This window comes from Alternaria burnsii (genome assembly GCF_013036055.1).
Source record: "Alternaria burnsii strain CBS107.38 chromosome Unknown 752, whole genome shotgun sequence".
In the NCBI taxonomy this organism is placed as follows: domain Eukaryota; kingdom Fungi; phylum Ascomycota; class Dothideomycetes; order Pleosporales; family Pleosporaceae; genus Alternaria; species Alternaria burnsii.
Genome location: NW_024066114.1, coordinates 1,585,922 through 1,609,512, shown reverse-complemented (window position 1 = coordinate 1,609,512; position 23,591 = coordinate 1,585,922). Strand labels below are relative to the sequence as shown.

Below are 23,591 nucleotides of genomic sequence, written 5' to 3'. Positions count from 1 at the left end.
GCGAGATAAGGCAAGGAGTTCTGCAGATCCCGCATAACGTCGAATGATCGCTCCAGCGTGGTCGCGAGCAGTCAAGGTGAAAGCGGCCCTTGCAAGATCTGCTTGGCTGGCAACGGTATTTCTGGGGTACGTTACCGACGAAGAACGGGTGCTATTTTTGGCGGAACGCGATGGTCCGATCGCAACAGGTAAGACGTCTGTAAAACGTCAACTTGCTCTTCTGCTATGACCACCAACTTGCATAAGTCGAAACGCGCCCGCTGTAAAGAGGACTGACCACCAGTGTGATGATGTATGATCATCGTGAAGATGAGCTGACCAAGCGGGTGTTCTGCGGCGCCGCTGCGTGTGGTCGTCGTGGTGCGTGCCCAAGGTATCCATCCAGGCAGTGCACGAGTTCATGCGAAGCAGCTCCTACACTCCGTGACTTTCCCATGCATCAAGTTCAAAAAGCAAAAGGCTAGCAACAGGTGGGGTCACCAACACTTCTGATTCACGCGTAGAGGTTGTTGTAAGCGAAGACGATTCAGATCCCATGAAACGTGATCAGGCCTCCATCTTGCGCAGGCCAACTCGAACCTTCAGCGACGGGATGGAGAGATTGCATGGAAGTGTGCATTCATGCTGATGTTGAGTTGTGTGGCGGAGTGTATCCTGCAGCGGGTCCAGACGCCTGCTAGTTAAGAAACGAGGCGTAAGGCTGAGGCACTCGTAACGACGCACCTGGTGGACGCTTGCGAACAAATTACCCAATTAGTCCGCGACACGGCCGTTCCGTTCATCTTTTGCTCGGAGGCGCACCACGATGATTGGAAGGTGTCGGGAGCGATCGAAATCTAGGGTAAATGGATAAACAGATGTGTCGGGATCTGGAATGGTAAACCAAGGCATTCAATCTCTTGCGGGCTATGGATGCATGCATCCCATGTAGCTCGCTCGCACAACACACGCGACGACGAATAGCTCTGTGTCATGTCTGGTGGTGGCCGAAGTAGACCTCGGGAGAGGTTTTCGGCTGAGTGTTAGCGGACCTTGGGAGTGGTGGGTACACTCGGACAAAGAAAATGAAGGTTCTGCAGCAAAGTATGTATTGTCGATATTCCGGTAGACATCGCCAGCTGCGACGTTGGTTGTAGACGATGCGTTGTCGGCGGTCTCGTAATGTTGATGGGGTGGTAGAGCGCGAAAAAGGAATGGCGGCACTTACGAGCCACATGTGGCAAGCGCCAGTCGCGTCGCGTGTCGCGACTTCGAGAATCACGCGTAGTCCAAGCTTGCTCCAACAACGACAGTTCCCCGCCATGTGTATTTGCAATTGAACGTATGCAGCCTTGCACAACTAGTCCTGTCTTTCTACGTACATTGTCATTTTTTGCAATACGCGCTTAACACGATCCCATACACCGGAATCTAGATCTTCTCCCGAGTAACGTCAACGAAGACCTTACGCGACCTCTGCAGAAAGCAACCACCACGTATCGAGACGCCATATTCGCGAACGGCAAACCAGGGCTCGTATCGATATAGATCCCATCCAGTCCTGTCATCATTAGCCATGACATCAGCACAAACCTCGCCAGCACGCGCGACAGACGCGTCGGCAAAGCCTCGACCAAAGCTGCTAGCAGCTCTACGCAAACCTGCCGTGGATTCTTCAGAGAGCGAAGCCGAATCTGACAATGAAGTGTCCGCATCTGAAGACGATGCGACGCCCACAATCAGCGCAAAGCCAGTCACAACAGCACGCCCTCGACCGGATATCGAGCAGACTAATGAGGAAGAAGAGAGCGATGGGGAAGACGCATACGAACTTATGAAGAAACGACTAGCTGCCAATAAGAACTCCTCATCATTAAAATCGGCAGCTCCACAAGAAGCACAACAGGAAACGCCAATTCTTGCTACAATTGAAAGTAGCGAAGATGAGGACGCGATGCCTGTACGAGCGAACATCCGCAAACCAGCCACAACCCGGACGAAGACAGCAAGCCTTCAAGCGTCTGCATCACCAACCGTACGATCACGACGATCATCGCCGGGGCTCTTTGTCACGCCAGACCCGTCACCAGCGAAGAAGCCATCGCGACGATCACCGAATGCTGGTTCAGAGTCAGACGAATCTTCACATCCCCTGCACAATGCCGATCTGCAAGAGCGAGTGCGACGGATTCGAGAGGAAAGACTGGCGAAGCAACAGGAGGAGGAAGCACAACAAACCAAGCCCAAGAAGATTGCACGGCGGCCAGCGGATCAGGGTTCAGGCACCGAGTCAGATGGCGAGGGGGGTAGGCGGCTCACACAACATGCTAAGCCAACTCGCAGGGCTGGCAAAAAGGCTATGGAGGCGATGGCGCGGGACCAGCAGCGCATAAGCCGTAACATGCAGCTTACCCACCAAGCCAAAACGAAGAAGCGCTTCACGACACAGGATCTGTTCAAGAAGTTCAACTATCAAGCGCCTGGCGCCGAAGTGGTAACCCTCCCCACACCAGAACCCAGCTCAGCATTGGCATCCTCTGACGCAGAGGCGAACCAGATACATGACACGCCGCCAACAAGTCCGCCCAGACAAAATGCTCCGGACGAGAAGGATATTCCATTAGATCAACAAACTTCTATTACAGCGGCAGACGACAAAGCACAATCACCCGAGTCCGTCAAGCTCGACAAGGGTAAAGGGCGAGCACCTGAGTTTCAACATCTGCCAGTGCATCCTTGGATGAAACAGACCGAGCCAGTGACTGTGGGCAAAGCTGTGGTAGATATTCACAAGGCTGCGGACAACGACATGGTGGAGCTCTCTGATTCGGATGACGATCTACAGGTAGAGAAGCCTAAGAGTAGATTCCCTGTCTTTGATCGGTTACCTACGAAGAAGGACCACGAGGCCGGATCGCTAGTACATCTTCGTGCTCTTGCTCAATTGGTGAAATCACCACCGAAGAGCAAGAAGGGACAGAAGATAGTGACTCGTCTTGAGATGGAGTTTTCGCTGGCCCAGAAGGCTCGCCAGCAAACGGCAAAAGCCAAAGAAGAGAGGATAGCCGACCTGATCAGGCGAGGCCATAACCCCGAGACCGAAGAGGAGAGGGAGAAGCGCCAGGAAGAAATCGACGACATGGTGGCAATGCTTGAGAAGCAAAGGCAAGAGGACCTTGAGCTAGCCAAGATGGAGAGAAAGGAGGCGAAGAAAAACGGCGAGACCATTGATGATCTCCCATCCAGCGACGAGGACGACGGCGACTACGTTGGTAGTGATGAGGAAGATGCCAACCCGGGGGAGAACGATGACCAGGAAGATGCTGAACTCGTTCTCTCGGGCTCCGAAGATGAGCAAATCGAAGACGATGGCGAAGACGAAGCAAGCAACCCAGATGACGCGGATCCTCTCATCGATGGAATGGCTGACGAAGACGATGAGCCAGCGGAGAAGGTACAAGCTCAACAAGACGATACCGATGCCGATATGGATGACGACGACGCGGTTGCGCCAGTCCGCAGACAAATGGTGAATCGTGCTCGCAATCGAGTCATCGATGAAGACGATGAAGATGGCGATGCTGGGGTGCCTAGGCCTGCCACGCCCACTCAACCAGCAACTCAAAACGACGCAATGGCCGCTTTTGGTTTTGGCAACGCCAACGCTGGAATAGGGCTCACACAGATGTTTGCAGGCACTATGGCCGAGTTGGAGTCCGACTCACAGCCTGCTACCGCCGTTAACACTGAGCAAGATTCTTTGGACTTCCTAAGGAACCTGCCTGATACTCAACCTGGCGCAAACTTTAGCCAAGCTTCAGAATTCCTGGTTCCCAACAGTCAGTCTCTGGTGTCTCCACAAAAGAATGCACAGGCTGGTGATGAGTCTCAGTTCAGCATGGGAATAGGCCAAGTAGTCAATACCTCCCCACAGTTTTCGCGAACGCAGGTCGAGGACTTCGAGCCTACCCAGGATGCAGGCTTCTCCTTCTCTCGGTCGCCAGCAGGCCTTGTCCTGCCCCCATCCACAGTCGATACCGTCATGATGCCCGTTGCTGAATCACCGATCAAGCAAAAGGGCAAGCTCCAGCGTGGACGACGAGGGGCAGCTGTTGAGCTCTCTGACGTTGAAGACGACCTAGTCGATGCTGAGGAAGAGAGCGAGGACGACATCCAACGCCCTCCTAAGCATAGCAAGAATGCTTTCAGGAAGATGCAGCAAGAAGCCAAGAAGGCGAAGGCGGTCGAAGAGTTCAATAAGAAGAAGAGCATGGCAAGGGAGGCTGTCATGGAGCAAGCCGAGGAGTCTGAAGATGAGTATGCTGGACTTGGAGGAGCCAGTGACGATGAAGAGGGCGAGGAAGACGAAGACCTCAAGGACATGATCGACCACAACGATGTCAAGGTTGACGAGCGCCAGATTGCCGCTTTCTACGCGTACGTTCAGCTTCCATCTTCACATATACATTGATGATACTAACATAGATCAGTGACAAGACGAAGAAGGACGACGAGAAGCAACTTGCCGAGCTCTACAAGAAGATGCAGAGGAAGGGCGGTCTGCGCAGGGCTGGCGGCTACGATGGTATCGACATGTCCGATTCCGAAGACGAGGCCGAGTTGCGCCAGCGAAAGAAGCGCGCTGCATTCCAAAAGCAGACTCACGCCTTGTTGCAAGACCAGAAAGTCAAGGCACTCGCTGACGACGACAAGAAGAAGGCATTCTTCAACACACTAGCTGATTTTGCCGACGAGGGCGAGTACGACTACCTCAACATGCCCGAGAAAGAGTTGGACACGAACGACTCGCAGTCTCAAGAGAATGTCCAAAGTGACGACATAGCCATTCCAGATTCACAGGCCCAGTCTCAAAACCTGTCAACGCCAAACAGTCCACTTAAGCGCAAGTCTCAAGACTCGCAAAAGGAGAACCGACCACCTCCGCACATGCGCCGCACAGCCGCATCCGACAGCCTCGCCCGCAAGCCTCTGACTGCGGATGATGTCAGAGACTCTATCTCGGAGCTCATTGAAGACCCACGCATCGTGATACCAGACTCGCAGCTCTCCGACGCCGAAGATGACCAAGAAGCTGCCTTTGTCCCAGCGTCGCGGAAACCCATCATCGACCGTCTGACCCTGAGTCGGCAATCTACAGTCGACGAATCTGTAGGCGGAGACTCCAATGTAGCCTTCCATGCTCCAACTCGCTCTGCTGCAACGCCAGGATTCCGCGTTCCTTCGCTCATACGTCAGGCGACTAGTAATCTATCTGTCAGCAGCGAACGGTCAGCAAGCAACAGTACTCCGAAAGAGAGTGCTGTGCGGAGAGGTGGTACTGGAAGGAGTAACATTCACGCTCAGGCACGAGAGGCAGAGCGAAGAGCGTTGCTGGAGAAGAAGGAGGGAAAGAGGAAGGAAGCACTCCGGAAGAAGGTGGAAGGTGGAAGGAAACAGGGTATGAGGAGTGTACTCAGCGATCTTAGCGGTGGGTTTGAGTGATGCACGCTTAACGTTTTGGGTCTTGGACAACTGGTAGCATATACTCACATGGTGTTGGCGTCAATTTAATTACGTGCTGCACATAGGCACTACTACGTTATAGTTTCTACTTATGCTTTTTTTTCAATTCTTAGTCCTTTCTGCTCTTACTGCTTGATACAACGAATTTCTGCGCAGAAAGACAAGGAACATCAATACCCGCTTGATCCTAGTAAAAGAGGGTACTTGATAATGAGGTCGACGTGCGACCCTCGATTCAATACCCATGCTTGTGTCCCATATGTTACAGTATTTACATGTTACATCTCATTCATCACACTACACACGTTCACTCACCCAGATGGCCCCTCTACAGCCTCCTCTTATAACTTCAGTAAGCAAGTCGTATGGCTTCGCTTCCTTGGCATCATTCTCTACCGCATGATCCAAGTGCTCCAGCTCCTCATCTCGTATCCTCCTTAGCTCAACTACCAACTTGTCCAGCTCGGGGCCCAGACTTTCGCCCCGCGCCTCGCACTTGTTTGCCCAGTCCAGCAGCACTCGCACCTGCTCGTTGTAGTGGGTACCAATCTCTGTCTCGACAGCCTCGGTACAGGCCATGGCTGCCTCACGACCCATGACAGCAGTCGACCAGCCAAGCATGGTGGCCGCAGCGGTCCATATTGGTGTCATTGCAGTGGGCCGTATGCGGTGCTTGGAGATGACCTCATTGAAGAACTTGTAGTGGCCTGCCTCCTGGTCGTACATGTGCTTCATAAGTGGTCGCAAGTGCGGGTGTGACCGTGTGATGACGGGCGATTGGGCAGCGTATATCAGGATGGCGGCGAGTTCACCCGTCTGGTTCACTCTCAACGCAGAGGAAAGGAACTCTTGCTGCTCTTGCGTGAGCGGCCGTATTGGCTTGCCATTTTTCTGTGTTTGCAACGAGGGCCGTGATTGCGGAGATTCAGACTGTGGAGGAGGTGGTGGTTGTGGTGCTGATACGGTACTGGAGAGGCGTGACGTTTGGCGTGGTGCACGGCTTGTGGTACTTGGGGCGAGGAATTCGAGCACAGGGTATTGGAGCCCGCGGCGGACTGCACTGTGAGATACGGCCCGCGGTGAAAGCAGGACGGAAGACATGTTGGACGCCTAGCTATTGTACAATAAAAGTGAAAGCAAAATGCGATTGTTCCTGGGCCGAGCAGGCGCAACAATCGTCTGCTGAGGTATGATGCGCTCACTGCATGCACGCTAACCAGGCCCACTTTTCAACGCGGCATGGCCCAAGCGCAACGAGCGTTTCCCCGACCTTTGGACTTCCCACGTTCTTCTTTCATCCTCTTTCCCCCTAACCACGCCCGAATCCGCTCGCAGTCCCCCCAGCGACATCGTTTTCGCCTCCACCATCGCCTTTACGACCCAGACTTTACCGCGAAATCCTCGCGAGCCGCCTTCACAATGTCAGATATCGACGATGAGCTCTTCGCCCTCGCTGGCGGTGACGAAGATGCAGACGTCGAAGAAGGCGAGGCGTGAGTACCCTCTCTCACTTGTCACCCTCCTCCACTGCCTCTGCGTCGCGACTTTCCATCGCTTCCAATGCTCTGAGCCCTCCACCCAACTCTCCACCGACCACCTCAACCCCTTGCCGCACCATGGCGCTGACTCCACGTAGCTCGTCGCCCGCCGCCTCATCGCCAAACTCGCTAGGATCCGACGCCATGGACGAGTCGGATTCAGACCGCGACGATGACGTACCAGAGCGCGCTGCAGATGTTCCCTACCCCCTAGAGGGCAAGTACATCGACGAGGCAGACAAGCGCCACATCCTGGGCTTGTCACAACTGGACCGTGAAGAGATTCTGGGTCAACGTGCCGAGGAGATGAGCAGCGCCAACTTCAAGGCCGAGCTCGCCAGGCGCGCAGCAAACGTCCAGAACGACCGGAAGCGCAAGGCTAGTTCCGAAGACGCCGACGAGCGTAAGAGCAGTCGCCCCAAGGTACAGCCGCGGAAGAACGAGAAGCTCGAGGCATACAAGCGCGAGCGTGAGCAGCGCGGTCAGCAGCGGCAACGGAACGACGACCGACGCAGTGGCCGCAGGCGGTCCAGCTCTGCCGACCGAGACGGTGGCTCAGACGTCGATGCTGATGGTGAGAGCGACGTCGAGTGGGACGACCGCGTGCCAGAGAAGGCCCGCGAAGAGGTGCCTGCCACCCTACGCGATTTCGAGTCCGTTCGTGTTGGTCGAGGATTCTTCTCAGAAGTCTGTTTCCACCCAGGTTTCGAAGAGGCCATGACTGGCGCATTTGGACGTGTTGGTGTGGGCCAGGATGCTCAACGCAGGACCCTGTACAAGATGGCGCAAATCAAGGGTAAGGAGAACAACACCAACATCGCGCATCATGCTAACATGTTATCTTTAGGTTTCTCAGCTGGCAAACCCTACGTTTTCGAAGGAAAAGACGGCAAGCGCGTCGCGACGGACCAATACGTCATCGCCCAACACGGCTCCGTGAAGAAGGACTACCAGTTCCAATTCTTGTCGAACCAGCGCTTCAGCGAGAGCGACCTCGACGCATACCGCCAATCTCTTATAGAGGCCAACGCCAAGGTCCCCACACAGTCATACCTTCAAAGGAAATACGACGATCTCAAGGCCCTGCAGAACCACCATTGGACTGATGCCGACATCAGCGCACGTATCGCCAAGTCGAAGAAGTACGCACATCTCCTTAACCGCTCCAGCTCAGATGCCCAGCCCAAGATTGCGACACAGTCAGAAACAGCGGCCGCACGTATCGCCGAGTTGAACCGCAAGAACCGCATCCTAGAAGCTGAGCGTGTCCGCAAAGCACAACTTGACCAACAGCGTCAGAAAAAGATGGAGCAGAAGAAGGAGATGGCCCGACGGAAAGCAGAAGAAGAGGCCAGGAAGGCACAAGAGGAGGAGGCGGCCAGGAAGAACAACAACCTGGACGTCGATGCGCTGTTTGACGGCGACGCTTCAAGCCGAGCAAGCACACCGAACCCACAACAACCACAGCAAGGCAAGAAGAAGACCGAGCGGAAAGGACTACCGACATTCAGAAAACCCAAGATGGATGACGATATCATTGCTAACATGGACATTGGCATGGATATTGAGATTTGAGCAGGCCACCAAGCAACTTGATCTGGCCTGGCTTGGTATCGATTCTTAGCTTCTCTTTTGATTCAGTTTTCCGTGTAGACCCTTAGATAAAAGTCTCTCAACTTTTGGGTATTAGCATTGCGCGGTGTTTTTCGGTGCCTTAGACTCATGGCTATCTATAAGGGTATGAGGTCTTTCTGCCGCATTCGGCTTCCATTCTTGCCATAGTATTATATACCAAGGATTATGTTTTGATACCATCCTGTACGCTTTGTACCATGTCGTGTCAGACGCTATTTGTCACATAATCTTCATCACATAACTTTGATGCAAAAAGCCCGTCATCAATTCCAACAACAGGGATTCTCTCAATCGCGCTGTCTGCGTGATATGGTCAACGTCGCTTACTATCTAACACCAAAAAAATGTCGCTAAAAAACAACACTCTACACTAAGTCTCAAAAACTTCCTGGACATTACCCCAGTCACCGCGTTCCCTACACTCCCAGTACCCATCCTTCCCACCCTTGAGTCTCCAAACTTCTTCGTCACCCAACGCCGCAGCTTCCACAGCTCCGACCTTGGTAAACCAGCGTGGTTTCCATTCGTCACCATGTTCTTCCATGACCCTTCTTCGACTGCGCTGTCTCTCCTCAAGTCGCGCTTTCAGTGCTTCAGCTTTGTCCACATCGCCGTCTTCGAGCGCGCGCTGATCGGGTCGGAGGCGGGAATCCGTGGGGGCCATGTGGTCTTGTTCGATGGCCGTGACTTGGTTGAGGGCAGCAGCGAAAGTGGTCAGACCGTAGTGCTTCTCAGCCTTGTCGACGAGGTCACCTACTTTCCAGATTGTCTTGCCGGTGGGCTGGCCGTTGGATGTGAGTTGGAGGTCGGTCGTCCATTTTCCTGTTGCGCCCATGGGCAGGACGGAGCCGGTGGCGTCGAAAACTTGGACGGAAACTTCTTCTGAGCGGCCGGCAAACATGCCACCGGCTTTGAAGGTGCAGATGGCTTTTGCGCCCGTGGTCTCTGAGATGATGGTCATAGTGCCGGAGGGTTCGAGATACTTTTCACCGGCGATGACGTTACGAAGGTACGAGGTTGCGAGAGTCCAGGAGTAGTGTTCGCCTGAACCGTGGAGGAAGATACGCACACGACCTTCGGTGTTGATCTCTGCACTCTTGCCCCAAAACTTTTGCATCGGTGTTGGCGATTGCACAAACGTCCACTCTGCAGCTTCAGCTTGACATGCCATACGGACGGGACGGTGGACAACCTTCTCTGCGAAGAAACGGAAACCCTTGTCTTCGCGGACAAGTTCGTAGGTCTCGCCGAGCATGGGATTGAACGGCTTACGAATAGCACGATCCTTGACACGAGCGTTGCTAAATGCTGATATGGCGAATGCGGCCATGTAGACGAGGCGCTCACCGTTATCTGGCGTGGCAGTCACCGCAGCGTCGAGCAGCTCGCTGTACTCCAGCTGCTCTGCCAGTCGTTGCAGTGCAGATGTAGGCTCGTTAGCTGATACCGGCATCGCGATAGTTGACAAATCTTTGCCGACATTCTTCCTGAAGAACGCGATAAGACTTGGAGGCTGTACCTTTGGAGCTGGGACCGTACCGCGGCGCTTCACGGGTTCAAGCGGCAGTGGTGTCAGTGACTTGGGTCGTGTAGGGAAAAGCGCTGGAGTAGTTTCACGTGACATGCGAGGTCGATCCATCATGCCAACACTGCCATTTTCTGATGACGACTCTGATTCACCATCCGAGTCGGCATCCGGCGATTGTTCGCGTTCGCGCCTATCCTCTTCGCTGTCGCGGCGGATGGTAAGGAGCTGTGACCTGTTGGCGTCGCCATCCGGTGCATCGAAGAACTCATCAACGGATTCGGCTACTGATTCAAAGCTATGACGAGATTCCACGGCCGAGAGAGGTGCAGGTGGAGGCATCCGTCGTTGTTTGCTTTCGCTGATCAGTTCAGAGAAGTCCTTGACGACAGAGTCCAGATCTTTGAGTAAAGCCATGCAGTTGTCGTGAACGCTTTCCTCGTGTGTATGACTCGTGTAGCTTGAGTAGCTCATTGTGCTTGCACGACCATTGCGCTTGGGCACTGCAAGACTGCCATTTATCGACGCATTTGAGGGAAGAGGTGGTACAGGAGGAACGGCCCCAGGTGATGCGGCACCCACTTGCGCGGACACACTCCTCTTGAAAATACCACCAGACGGACTCTGAAGGCCAGAACTGCTCGGCTTGCGTTTCCAAAAAGCCATCTTCTCAGGAGCTTTTTGCTCTGGGAAGTAGTCGCCTGATTCAGCTTCGGAGGGTGTTGGAGAAAGACTATCATTGACCTTGCCAACGCTTATCGCTGACGATGCACCATACTTGGGATCGGTATCCTGAGCCAGCCGTCGGACCGCGTCTCTTGTACCAGAAACTCTGCCGACCAAGGCTTCGACCCTTGCCCATTCGTTCTCTTCGGCCGCATTCATGACATGCCCAAGGCTTTGGAATGGACTGTCTTTGATTTGTAGTGTTGGCGAGGCCATGTTACCCCTATCCGACGCTGATCTTGATGCGCGATCAAGTGCATTCTTCCACATCTGAAAATCTTTCGCGTTGTTTGCCCGTAGTTGCCAGATCTCGGCGCCAGAGTCGACGGATATCTCTCGCGTGTCCTCGTTGGCCCCAACAGCTGCTAACGACAAAGGTATGGCTCCACGTAATGCCGAGGAATGGTCGTTTCGGTAGTAGGAGAGGGTAGACGATGTAAAGTCCAAGGAGAAGAACCTCCTGGCATAGCCCTGGTTCTTCTTTCTCCTCTTCTTCTGCAGCACTCCGGTAAGGAACGAGCCGCCAGAAAGACTGGCTTGTTTCTGCGTATGTTGTGATCCTGGTCGCTCGGCGTAGGCTTGTGGTAAGGATTCCGAGGATTCGACGGGGCCCATAGAGGGGCTCGATTTGGGGAGACTCGTTGTGCTCGCGCCGGCCATGGCGTGCGCATAGTGCATGTGATGGCCAGACTTGGGCGCCGCATTCGTCGGATATGTCATGAGGACGAAGGTGGCTGTCTTGGAAACAGTCTTGGAGAAGGTGTTGTCAAAGACCAATCCGTACATGCCACCCTCTCCTGCTGGCACGTCGTATGTGCCCATAGACACCAAATCGGCCTCGCATTTCCCATGCCAGTGCACCTGCTTCAGCCCAATGGCCGCCAGCTTCTCTAACACGACGGTCCTATCGTTTCGTGAGGTCGAGGCTCCGCGTCCGCGCGTTGTAGGCGGCTCGAGGCTCGGGGTGCCAGGACCGGCTTCGACAGTCGCAGAGGCTGGCAGGTTTGGAGTTGCGCCGGTGGCTGATCCGGGGTGCTTGAAGATGCCGAAGTTGATAGATTTCTTGTGGGGTTGAACGCTCCATGATATGGTATGTCCTGAGTTGACATTGACCCATCTTACAAGGTACGACTGGCTTCAATCAGCGTGGGAGCGCGACGTGGACACTGCACATACCTTGCTATGCACCTCGATGTTCTCCATTCCAGCCATGACTGGCTGTGTGCAGTAACACTACTTCCTGTATGAGGTTGTTGTGGTTGTGGCTGTGGATCTTGGTACCGACAATACGCGGGGCTTGGACGCTGAATACGCAGGGCTGTTTGTATAAACGTTTGGCGGTCGAGCGAATGCAGGGATCGGCTGTGACGTTGTTCCTAGCAAGCGGACATTTCGGACGTCGGATTCGTAAGGATCGGTCGGGTTTTCGGTGCCTTGTCAGCTTCACGGCGCGCTGGCAACGATGTGGTGGTGAGTCGGAATACGGATTGCTGCGAGGCCGAGTAGTCTGGTAGAGCACCGGTTCAGGGATGCAGGCCTTTCTTTTTGTTTCCCTGGATTTCTGGGACAAGACTAGCAGAGGGTTTTGCTTATAGCAGCTAAGAAAAGACGTAGCGCAGCGTGCAGAGAATGTTTCAATGCCTGCATGACATGTGTCGACGCTACAGCTGTCTGGCGGCTGGGACCATCATCGCCCAGGGTCTGCGTTGGTTAGCCTGTTCAGCCTTACGCCATCTTTCATCAGCCACTCCATTATTCTTCTACACCTCTTCCCCGTTTGAGCTACTCGACTAACCGGCTTTCTAGCCACACTGTTTCTTGTTTATCCGTCTTACCTTTCTCCCCTTTTCGTGCCATCGCAGCATGCCAAAGCAACTTCTCCGTATATGACGTCGCCCGAGGCCTGCACATGTACTGTAAATATCCTGCTCGGCCGATGCCAGTACTCCTGCCTTGCAGCTCCCGCTTCATCCGACTCTCCGTTATCATGCCTTACTGCTGTGGACCACTCCAGGGCTGTTTGCCTTCTACATCCCGTGACAGAGGCCTGCCGGCCGATGCCATGGACACCGACTCGCCGTATCCATGATAGCTATACGAGCCATGAACGAGTACCTGCGACAGCCCCACTCTTGGAAACAAATCGAGGGCCTGTTTCACTCAACGCATCTGACCACATCGTACCATGCCTTTTTTTACACAATAACCAGGCTGCGCATTCATAATCTGACTTCGCCCTGCAATTCAGCTCTGGGCAAGCTTTTGAAAAATTGGCGTTGGGTTCGGGCTGCACAACTTCCCAGCCTCCCAGCCACCCAGCCCGACAACAAGACTTGAGGACAAGTATACCACAACGCGTCTGCACACCCAGCTCGAGGTGGCACACTGCATCGCGTACTCTTCACTTTATGCCCAAGCCGTTTGGGGCTAACAGGACTGTGCTATTAACACTGTCGTAAACAATCGCACCGCCTGCAGCACCCCCTCTACGCCACAACTTCCACCAAACACCTCGAACGATGCAAGTCCTGGCATCATTATACATCTTGTTTCAGATCGACAAACGTAGGTACGAATTCCTCAATGTCGAGGCTACCTCGCGTTCATGATGATGCAAATCATCCCGCTATACCCATTTCAACACGGAGCATCATGCCTTCGGACTCTATTCCGGACAAGCATTTCTACGCGTACTACTCACGCGCAACCCTCTTAGTGCATCAGAAACGTCTTTCCAGAATTCTTCCGCGAGCGATTCAGTGTAGTTTGCCCTCTATTTCCAATATGTGGGGTATTTGCATACAACGAGTAATTTCATCTAATTTACCTCGTTCGCACCTGTAGATCGTCTGTTCCGGAGACCCGGATTAGTTTGGTACTGGTACAATACTGTTCGCATCATACTTAACGGGCCGCTCCTCCTCAGAACTCATCTCTTGGCTACTTGCATTCTGTGTTACTGCTAGGACTCTCATAACAACATGGTCAAATCAACTGCTCTCGCGCTGTCTCTCGCCACTACCGGCCTCGCTGCCCCATACTCGAACGGCTCATCATGGTCTGGCTGGAAGAATGTCAAACAACTATTCGTCTTCGGTGATTCCTATACGCAGACCGGCTTCGACGTGAAAGGAACACAACCCAGCGCCTCAAACCCGTTCGGCAACCCGGCGTACCCCGGCTACACGTCCTCCAACGGACCCAACTGGGTTGGATTCCTCTCTACAACCTACAATGCCAGTGACCTTCTTACCTACAACATGGCCTATGGAGGCGCCACTGTTGACTCCGACCTCGTAACACCATACGCGCCCACAGTCATCAGCATGAAGAACCAAGTCCGCACCGAATTCCTTCCCACATATGGTGCACATCCGGATACCGCACCCTGGTCATCCGCATCGTCTCTCTTCGCCTTCTTCATCGGCATCAACGACGTAGGAAACAGCTGGTGGCTCAACAACGCCACGCTCTACGACACCATCTTCTCTGTATACGGCAGCCTCCTCGAAGACGTATACGCAACCGGCGCCCGCAACTTCTTGTTCCTGAGCGTGCCGCCTGTCAATCTTGCGCCAATGACGCTGAACCAAGATGACGGTGGTTACGCAAAGGAGAACGAGGGTAAAGTTATCCTGGATTGGAATAAGAGGCTCAGTGAGATGGTGAACGCGTTCCAGGCGAACCATACTGGAACCACTGCCTTTATACATGATACCTGGGGTCTGTTCAATGCCGTCATTGAGAACCCCGCTAGTTATGAGCAAACCGCCGGATTGAAGAATGTCACTGACTACTGCGCGGCCTACATGAAGTAAGTTGTTCCTGGCGATGTGGATGCAGACGAACTGGGTAGCGCTAACAAAGTTGCAGTGGAACACCGGATTGGTACACCAAGAACGACACTTGCGAGTACCCAGTCAATGAGTACTTGTGGCTCAATGAGCTACATCCTACTTTCCCTATTCACAACGCCACTGCAGCTTCAATCGCAGAGTTATTGAGCAAAGAGTAAAGAAAAAAAGAAGAGAGCGAAGATTTTAAAGATTCATTGTATATATGTAAGCCTCAAATAAAGCACCAAAGTGTTGATGAACGGGTTAGTCGACTCAAGAACGCCATAACATTACTATTACCAACTAGATAACTGTGCTTGAAACCAGAACTTTTCAAAAAATGATCAAAATCTGCTCACAAGAACAGGCAGCAAAAAGCCCCTCACTTAATTGATCCTCTTGTTGTGCAACATGGCATTTCCGTTGACCATGGCAGTGTGCTGACCCTGTCCGTGTCCGTGACCGATAGAGACCAGCTCATCGCTTCCCAGACTCCAGTCCGCAATACCCTGGAAGCCACCCTCCTGGCTCTCAGCCTTGCCAGCACCAAATGCCTTCGCATCCCACTTCTCCGTACCCTCAACACCCTTCCACTTGCCCTCTGAACCGAACACGCGGAACAACTGGGCGTTGAGGTGCTCGTACTCGTCGTAAGACTTGGGCCAGCCACCGTAGCGCTGGTACGCAAGCTTGAGGAGGTGAAGGTGCTTGAGCGCTGTCGCCGACTTGTCGAGCGCGTCGGAATCAACAGCAGCAGAGGGTGGCGAGTTGGGTGCGTTGTTGACGTTGACACCTTCGCGAGCGAGGAGCTCTGCGGTGGTATCGTCATCGTCATCCTCGTCCTCGTTGGCGGAATTGGCTGGGTCGTTGACGAGGACGCGGAGGATATCCTCGTGAATGCCAATGGCCTTCTTGAAGTAGTCGGCGGCGAGGCCAGCGGTCTTTTCGCCCTTGGCAGCTTGCGCTTGGTACTTGTTGCCAGTCGATGTGTAGAGCTGGGCGAGGAGCTCGTACGTCTCGATGGTGACTGGAGCGCGGGGACCGTGGGCTCGGCGCATGTTGTAGGCAATGTCTTCTGCGAGACGGATGGCCTTGACCTCCTCGTTGGCAAGGTAGCGAGCGCAAATGAGGCGGCGGCCAAGGTTGAGGAGCACCTCGGCGGGCCATGATTTTTGCGCGTCGCGTGTCTGCCAGAGAGTTGTGAGGAGCCACTCGAGACTCTCGTAGTCTTCCTGTTCGCCCAGGAGGACCGAAAGGTGGCTCAGCTCGTACAACTGGACCTGAGCAAAGTTGATCTTGAGGTTCCTGCAAATCTCGAAGATCTTCTTGACAATACGGTTGGAGAGAACCAGCATCTTCTTACGAAGAGTAGGGTCGGGGCACTTCTCGCCATCGCGGCCGACAAGCAGCGAGGCAAGCTTGAAGCCCATGCTGATAGCACGCGGGCCGTTGTAGCCGTCATGCTTGCTGGCGTAGAGGAAGCCAAGGTTGGCGATGTCGTATGCCTCGTGGAACATCTTCGCCTTGGTACATTTGGCCACGCTCTCATTAGAGGACAGGATAACGGCGCGGTTGAAGTTCTTGTTGCGGCCGTTGCCCAGATGGTCAAGGATACCAATGATGAAGATGCGTGGCGACTCCTTGCTGAAGTCCTTCAAGTCCTGTGCGTCACGCTTGACAAAGAGACCAACTGCTTGCTCCTCGACAACTGCAATCATGTCCTTCTGGTCGTTGCGGCGCAGGAAGTAACGGAGAGGAGCGGCAGCCAGAAGGATGTTGGTAAGGCTCTCGTTGTTGTCGAGAGTCTGGTGGAACTGCACCCAGTAGATGTACTCCATGGTCAAATCAGCGTAGATCTCCGAGAAGCTGATGCTAAGATCTTTACGAAGGTTGTATTGGAGAGATGCGAGGAAGGCGATAGCCGTACGGCCGCTCTTCGTCAGGTCAAATGACCACTTGGATGCGTTGCGAGCGTCCTTGGCGCAGATTTGACGGTGAAGCTCGTGAACCATCGCATGCGCAGTGTTGACCTGTTCAATAGCCTGGAAGGTCGCAGCGATAGACCTGGCGGACTCGATCTGCTTCTGCGAGGAGGTCTCCTTTGAAATGATCTCGGAGACAGTCCTTGAGATCTGTTTAACCGCAACATCCGACTTCTGCTGGCGCGAGTATAGAGACGAGAGTTCCCTCAAGCTTGTGAGCGAAGATTCATGGCTGTATCCATTCTCGCGCGTGGATTGCTCGAACTGCGACTCGGACATACTCAAAGCACGCTGCACGGTCTCGGCCTTCATACTGCTGGAAGAAGAAGAGTGCATCTGCTTGGAGTAGAGAGATGACAGTGCATGCTTGATCTCCGAGATGCTGGTAGTGGTTATGACCTGCTTACCCGACTGCGAGACCGCCTCGTAGAGCGAGATGGCCTCCGACATATGCTGCTCGCTGCTCTGAGCCACCTGTGCGAGCGCAAGGGTTGCGTTGACAGCGATGGTCGACTCAGCACCAAAAACGGCAATGGAAGTCTCACGGTACTCCTTGGTCACCTTGTAGAGTTCAGACCAACTGGCCTTGGTCTCCTCCAGACACTGGTAGTATCGCTCGTATAGTGTCTCAACAAATTTGACGTCGGTAAAGACCTTGTGCTGCTTGGTCTGGCGGACGAAAGTGTTCCAGAGTACTCTGTAGAAGGTTACGGCTTCCGCGTACCTGCGGTCTTCCCAGTAGGTGACCGTGACAACGAGCATAGCATCCAGAGCATCCTTGTGGCAAACATCAGAGTCCTTGTTGAGAGCCGTGAGGATCTGCAGGTAGTAGTCCAGCCAGTAGCCATGGTTGCGAGGGTGGCTGCGGCATCTCTGAGCGAGGATATACAAGGTCTGGATGGTGTGCTCGTGCGTGTGGCCCAGACGGTTGCGGTAAACAACCAAGATCTCCTGGTAGGTGCTGATTGCCTTGTCCGCGTAGCCGTGCTTGTCGTAGAAGTTGATCAACAGGTTCTTCGACTTCTCGAAAATGGCCTTGTCAACGTTCTCGGTGACTAGAACAGCGCGGAAGAAGCGGCTGTAGACATCGTCGACCCTTTCAAGCTGTCGTGTCTGCAGATAGCATTCTGCGAGGCGCTCGACAAGCTCGATTGACTCCTGAGTGAACACGGTCGCCATGGTGACATCATGGATAGAGTTGGCGAGGAAGGAAGACCATGTACGCTGCAGAGTAGCATGGACAACACTGATGGCGGCAGTGTAGTTCTTCTTCGCCATGTGTTGCACTACCAGCTTCTTGGCTAGCGCCATAGTGCTAGACTCAATAGTCTTGGAGCTCGATATGGTTGTGAAAAACACGTCTTGGTAGACAGACTCCGAAATGGTCGTCGTAGTTTCCGTTGTAGAGCTAGAGCTGTTCAGACTATGCTGGACGAGCTCATTGGAAGTCTGGGAAAGTTGCTGGCTGATTTCACGCGACTCAGAGGACTCTTCGCTGCTGGACTTGCGGTAATAGGAATGGGCAAACTTGAAAATTGAGAGTGCTTGAGAGTGCGCATTCATGCTTCTCATCTCCTTGGCAACGCTTGTGAGACGTTGAACGATGCTCTTCGCAAAGGACAGATGATGGGACTCATACTGCTGCCAGACTGAGGTCAGAATAGCCACAGACTCGTTGGTACGCTTCTGACTCTTCAAGAACTGCGAATAAGAGGTGGCAATCTCAATGTTCTTCTCGTGCCATTCCACAGATTGGACAGTGCGGCATTTGGATGAGACCTCCATCCAGAGCTCAACGTACATCCTCTCGACTTCAGCAAACCTCTTCATAGTGAGAAGCTTTTGGATCTGGATCAACATTGCGTTGATAGTAGAAATGGTGAGAATCTCGACGTGCTCTTCATCATCTTGGTCAACTTCGAAAGAGAAGTCATCGTAGATCTCAATCTCACGATCGCCTGTGCCCTTTCCAAGAGTCACTTGGAGATGATCATGGATATCATGGGCCTGATGCGAGTCTCGGCCATAAAGCTGGATGGTGGCATCCTGAATGAGGCGGTAGATTTCAATGGAGCGTTCCTGTTCGTTGATGGTCTCGTAAAGCTGGGCCAGAACCTTGCGAGTCTCGATAACTAGCTCAGAGGTGCTGCCGTATTGACGCTCATAGGTGGTAATCAACACCTTCAAAATTTCCTCACGGCGTGTCATGATCTCAGTCCTAGTGGTCGTTGTCTGAGTCTCCGTAATCTTCAAGAACTGGCTTGCACAATCCAAGGTCAAGGGATGCATATCCGACAAGACCTTACGACTGACGATAGTACACAGGTAGAGATACTTCGTGGCCTCCGTAACGTTCGAGATGAGCAGATAGCTTGTGACAATTGACAGATATGTCTGGAGAAGACCAGGGTGGTTCTCTGGGAGCATGTTCTTGCGAAGGATGCTAACAAGCCTCTGTAACTCCAGAGCCTCAGGGATAGGCAATTGGGTATCCCAGCAGTAAGACTCCAGAATCGGGAACATGGTGCTTTCGGGGAACACCTTCTGAAGTTCGCCGGTGGGCTTGAACTCGCCAGACGACTTAGGAGCCAGAGGAGACTGCTGGAGATGAAGAACCCAGTATCGCACTGCGTACTCGAGGAAAGGATGCTTCCTGAATAATCTGTCGGGGGTTGAAGGATCAAATGTGTCGAAAGTCGGTTCGGCTGTGTGGTCCTTCAAAGTATGCTTGGAGTAAGCAAGTACCCTGAGAAGCATGTCCGTTTCGCTGTCCTTCAGAGGGATAGGAATCTTTCCATTGGCTGAGAAGTCATGCAGAGTGGAGTGAATGACGGGGTGCTTGAAGCGGACTATGCGTTGATGCAGAGTGAACAATGGTGCGAGCGTCTTGAAGATCTCGTTCGTGTTCACACCCTTTTCTGATATAGTGCCGCGTTGTACGTCGACTGAGAACAGGGTCTGAATCTCGTCGATGGTCAGAGGTCGCTCAGCGGCCAAAACCCACGATAGCAATGTCTTTGCGTCGTTGGTCGGGTTTAGAGTAGTGAAGAGCTTGAGAATCAAGTCCTGGACAGACGGCTTGGAAGATTCAAAACCCTCCAGTGTCTTCATCAAGGCATCTGGTGACTTCTGGGTATTCAGCAACTCACAAGTCAATGTGATGTGTAGGAATGACCCGTTCGCCATGCGAATGATACGGTCCAAGATTTGTTCCTGTTCGAAAGGACGCTGACCATGGAAGTGGTGGTTGTGAATCAGAGCCCGTAGTGCGACAGCGTGAAGATCGTCACGAACATCTTCGTTGATAATCTGATGCTGGATCCCCTTGGCCGAAGACGGCAGCTTCATAGAAGAAGACAATGTGATCAGCCTTACACCCTTGCCCTGCTGAGTGACCTTAGCCAGCCTCTCAAGCAGATCAGCAGGGCTGACAACGCCAGCAGCTTGAATAGAGGCACTGTTAGAGGCCGCAATCTCGTCAAGACCGTCGACAATCATCACCAGTTCGTTGCCACCACTGACAGGGTTCCTGAGAGCTTCGCCAAGCGCATGCCATAAGCATTCCTCGTAGGCCTTGAGGTCATCGGAGCTTCTGCATTGGTGGTAGGCGTCGAAAAGAGCCTTGTATACGCCCATGTTGCCAATGCGAAGATTGAGAAGTTGGAACAACAAGGACTTCACCACTGCTAATGATGTAGCGGCAGTCGGAATGTCGGGAGATAACGAGCAGAAAAGTGTGTCGTATTGCTTCTTGCTCATGGGTCGTTGCAATCGCTCAACGATCGATCCAGCAAGTGTCGTCTTTCCGGCACCTGACTGACCAGTGACAAGGAAGACGCGGTTGTCGCTCTGGAAGAATCTAGTCATGTGCTTGAGGAACCAGAGACAAGTAAACTCCGCTTGGTTGTCTACGTAAGTCTCGTGATCCCTGGTGATTGCAGCAATCACACGATCTTGCGAAGATAGCCATCGGCTCAGATGTTGAACATCGATGGCTTCCTCTTCCTCAAAGTGGCCCTTCTCAATCTGAGATTGCCAGATCAATTCAACCACATTATTCTGGCGGGTACGGAAGGTCTCGATTGTTTCACCGAACAGCTCGAAAATGTCAAGGGTGGTTGAACCAGGTGTCATGCCTTTGACGGTCTTGTAGAACTTGATTGCTACGTCGACCACAAGAGTAATAAGATCTGTGTACAACAAACAGATCTGTTCGGTAATTTCTGAACTCGCGTTCAACAACTCTGAACGATGCAGAACCGATTGGAATGACATGGCGAACTTGTAGAAGACGGAGAAAGCCTTGTCAAGAGCCTCAGAGTTGTGGTGGCTAAGCTCGAGAAGCAGCTGCGCATGACCATACCCGATGATGGCTGCTGAACTGCTGTCCTGGGCGAAGGGCCTCACAGCTAGCTCGAATTTGTGAAGCTGCTCAGCGAAGTATAGCGCGCGGATCAGAACTTTGTCCCAACGACTACCCTTGTGGGGGAGTGTGGTTAGACGCTCGGACCTGATCCATTCAAGAAACGCAACATAGGAGACATTGCCGATGCTCTGGTAAACGCCTGCGCCTAACTCGGCCGCACTTCTCTTCCGGAGAGAGGCTGCCGAGTCCTGGACCAATGAGGTTTGGTGGCTGTTGCTGTTTCCTCGCTTGTTGTACGACATCATTGTGCTGAAGTTCCCGCTAGTTGCGCGAGAAGATGTGAATGATGGAAGACGACCCTTTGTACGGAAGAGAGCTTGAGGCGAAGCCGGTGGTGACAGCACCGCACTCGCGCCGTTTGTCTGCTGCCGACTTGAAGTGGGTCGAGTTGTTTGCATGATAGGCGTCGAAGGTTGTAGTGGTTTGATTGTATCTACAGATTCAGTGGAGACTGAGGCGCTCACTGAGGGCCGGATGGGTGATGGAGAGGGTGGATTGTATGGTTGAGAGCGGACAGGAGATGGAGAAGTTGGACTGTCTGGCTGAGGAGACAGTTCAAAAACAAGCTGTGTGTTACGGCCTGTTGAGTTCGGTGTTGTAGGAATAACACGAGTCGGTGTAGATACAGCCGAGGTGGAAGACGCTGACGCTGAGAGTGGCAAGGAGTTCCTTATTACTGGAGCAGGTCTTACAGTAGCTTCAGGTACTGTGTGGAGTTGGAGTTCAGGTACTGCGGAGGTAGAGTAACTGATCTGTGCAGGAGATGGTCGGCCTTTGGACACTGGTAATGACGGCGGCGAAGATGAATACCTCGTAGAAGGAGGAGACGATGTTGTGTCAGTCTCAATAGATGCCAGGGAGGATGAGCGTCTATTTGTGGTTTGAGGATCTTCAGTTGCCTGGGAGCGTCTCTTTTTATGTCTCTCTAGAAGAGGGGGATCAGCACAGCGCTATGTGGGAAAAGATGGCGACTTACTGAAAATCTGTAACATGGATTGGGAGTAACATGAAGAATATGTACCGAATAGTCCACGAGCCGTCTCTATATAATGAAATACCTTCTACAGCTACGATCGGTTGAGGTGGACCTCACAGACCACGAGCGGGGCATATGTACCTTGACAGTATAGATCAACAGCTTACCGTCATAGTGTGAGCTGGTGAATATCCCAAAGTGTGTTAACAGCTCTGGCCCGCATGAGCTAATTCAGCTGAGCCAGGATGAGCTTCATGGATAGCTCAAGACAACCCTAAGGTCGATAATGCAGGTCGGCGATCATGCATCGTAACCGAGCATGACACGTCTGGTAGTCGTTTTTGGCATGAGTGAGTGCATTGACGCGCAAGCATGGTGCATGAGCTCCACCGTATGGAGTACGTGGGGAGGCTGCGCTTGCCTCGTAGTCGGCTACAACAAGCCAATGCGACTAAGGACTTGGACAGAGTGGGGAAGCTTGAGCTATGATGATTAGAGTGGCCTTCATATCAGTCAGCATTGGGTCGGACCAAGAGACCAATCAGCAGATCTACCATTCCCTATACATTATTGCCAGTCTAGAAGAGCTCTTTGTTCAAGATTGGTAGCATACAGCTATCATGGCTTCCAGCGTAATCACCAGAGCCTTGGGGGAAGTGGTCAAGATCCTCGTCCCTCACAGCTTAGTGAGATCTGCAGCTCTTCGGGGCTGTACTAGACTGTCGGAGAACAAGATTCCAGTAGAGCGGTAGTGTGTACCATGTCAACGACATGTATTCTGCAGGAGTGATACATCACATGTCTAGCGTTTCATTTTGCATGCTTGCTTTTGGACGAACAGCACAAAGCGCCATATCCGTCTCCGCTCCCGTCAGGGTGCTGTCTCCTTGCATGCTCGACGAGGCGTCGATCAAAGGAACCGCCGATAAGTTCGATGTCGTTCTCAGGCAAGCCACAATAACGCACAAGCGAAGACCAGTAACCCGCTAGCTCCTTCTAATGGTGGTCGGCGACCATGTCTGCCGTAGGACTAGAAGATCGCACGGGATGTCTCGCTAAGGTAGAAGGAGTTTAGGATAGAGGCGGGGTTGACCGAAATCCTCTGGTGTGGACCTCGTGTGGACCACAATGGGTGCTGAACTGTCGCAAAGAGGCCAGGTGGATCTGCGGGCGGAGGAACGGTCCTCCCGCTCTTGGGTTAAGCGGCCCATTGAAATCGCTTTCTTGCCAATATCTGCAGGCCTTGGAGTGGATCTGCTTCTGGCATCAGCGATGGGCGGCCCGCTAAGGCAGTGTGCAGAGCTGATGGGAGCAGGGAATTAACAAGACCCACCATTCATATCGATCTCTTGCGCTGCCCGGGAATCGGTACACGAGATGCCCGGGGTCTCAGCAGAGCCATTCACCAGCCGCGGAGAGAAGCAGTCGACACGTTTCTGGCTTTT

The 23,591-nt window shown here is 53.1% G+C and overlaps 6 protein-coding genes across 6 annotated transcripts; 3 read left to right on the top strand and 3 right to left on the bottom strand.

The window, feature by feature from the left end:
* Nucleotides 1–1,555: 1,555 nt before the first annotated feature.
* On the top strand, nt 1,556–5,481 carry GT037_006629 (mrc1-like domain-containing protein; the record flags this gene model as incomplete). The annotated part of the gene is made up of 2 exons (XM_038931676.1): nt 1,556–4,416; nt 4,470–5,481. 2 exons carry the CDS (start codon nt 1,556–1,558, stop codon nt 5,479–5,481), a joined length of 3,873 nt encoding a protein of 1,290 aa, XP_038786173.1.
* Nucleotides 5,482–5,799: 318 nt separating this feature from the next.
* On the bottom strand, nt 5,800–6,603 carry GT037_006628 (catabolite repression protein cat5; the record flags this gene model as incomplete). Its single annotated transcript, XM_038931675.1, has 1 exon — nt 5,800–6,603. One exon carries the CDS (start codon nt 6,601–6,603, stop codon nt 5,800–5,802), a length of 804 nt encoding a protein of 267 aa, XP_038786172.1.
* Nucleotides 6,604–6,921: 318 nt separating this feature from the next.
* On the top strand, nt 6,922–8,615 carry GT037_006627 (plus-3-domain-containing protein; the record flags this gene model as incomplete). Its single annotated transcript, XM_038931674.1, has 3 exons — nt 6,922–6,995; nt 7,139–7,836; nt 7,888–8,615. The coding sequence occupies 3 exons, from the start codon at nt 6,922–6,924 to the stop codon at nt 8,613–8,615; spliced, it is 1,500 nt and encodes a 499-aa protein (XP_038786171.1).
* A 430-nt stretch (nt 8,616–9,045) lies between these two features.
* Nucleotides 9,046–12,138, bottom strand: GT037_006626 (oxysterol binding protein 1; the record flags this gene model as incomplete). Its single annotated transcript, XM_038931673.1, has 2 exons — nt 9,046–12,057; nt 12,103–12,138. 2 exons carry the CDS (start codon nt 12,136–12,138, stop codon nt 9,046–9,048), a joined length of 3,048 nt encoding a protein of 1,015 aa, XP_038786170.1.
* A 1,769-nt stretch (nt 12,139–13,907) lies between these two features.
* Nucleotides 13,908–14,941, top strand: GT037_006625 (carbohydrate esterase family 16 protein; the record flags this gene model as incomplete). The annotated part of the gene is made up of 2 exons (XM_038931672.1): nt 13,908–14,740; nt 14,800–14,941. 2 exons carry the CDS (start codon nt 13,908–13,910, stop codon nt 14,939–14,941), a joined length of 975 nt encoding a protein of 324 aa, XP_038786169.1.
* Nucleotides 14,942–15,148: 207 nt separating this feature from the next.
* Nucleotides 15,149–22,162, bottom strand: GT037_006624 (uncharacterized protein; the record flags this gene model as incomplete). Its single annotated transcript, XM_038931671.1, has 2 exons — nt 15,149–22,095; nt 22,147–22,162. 2 exons carry the CDS (start codon nt 22,160–22,162, stop codon nt 15,149–15,151), a joined length of 6,963 nt encoding a protein of 2,320 aa, XP_038786168.1.
* Nucleotides 22,163–23,591: the final 1,429 nt, after the last annotated feature.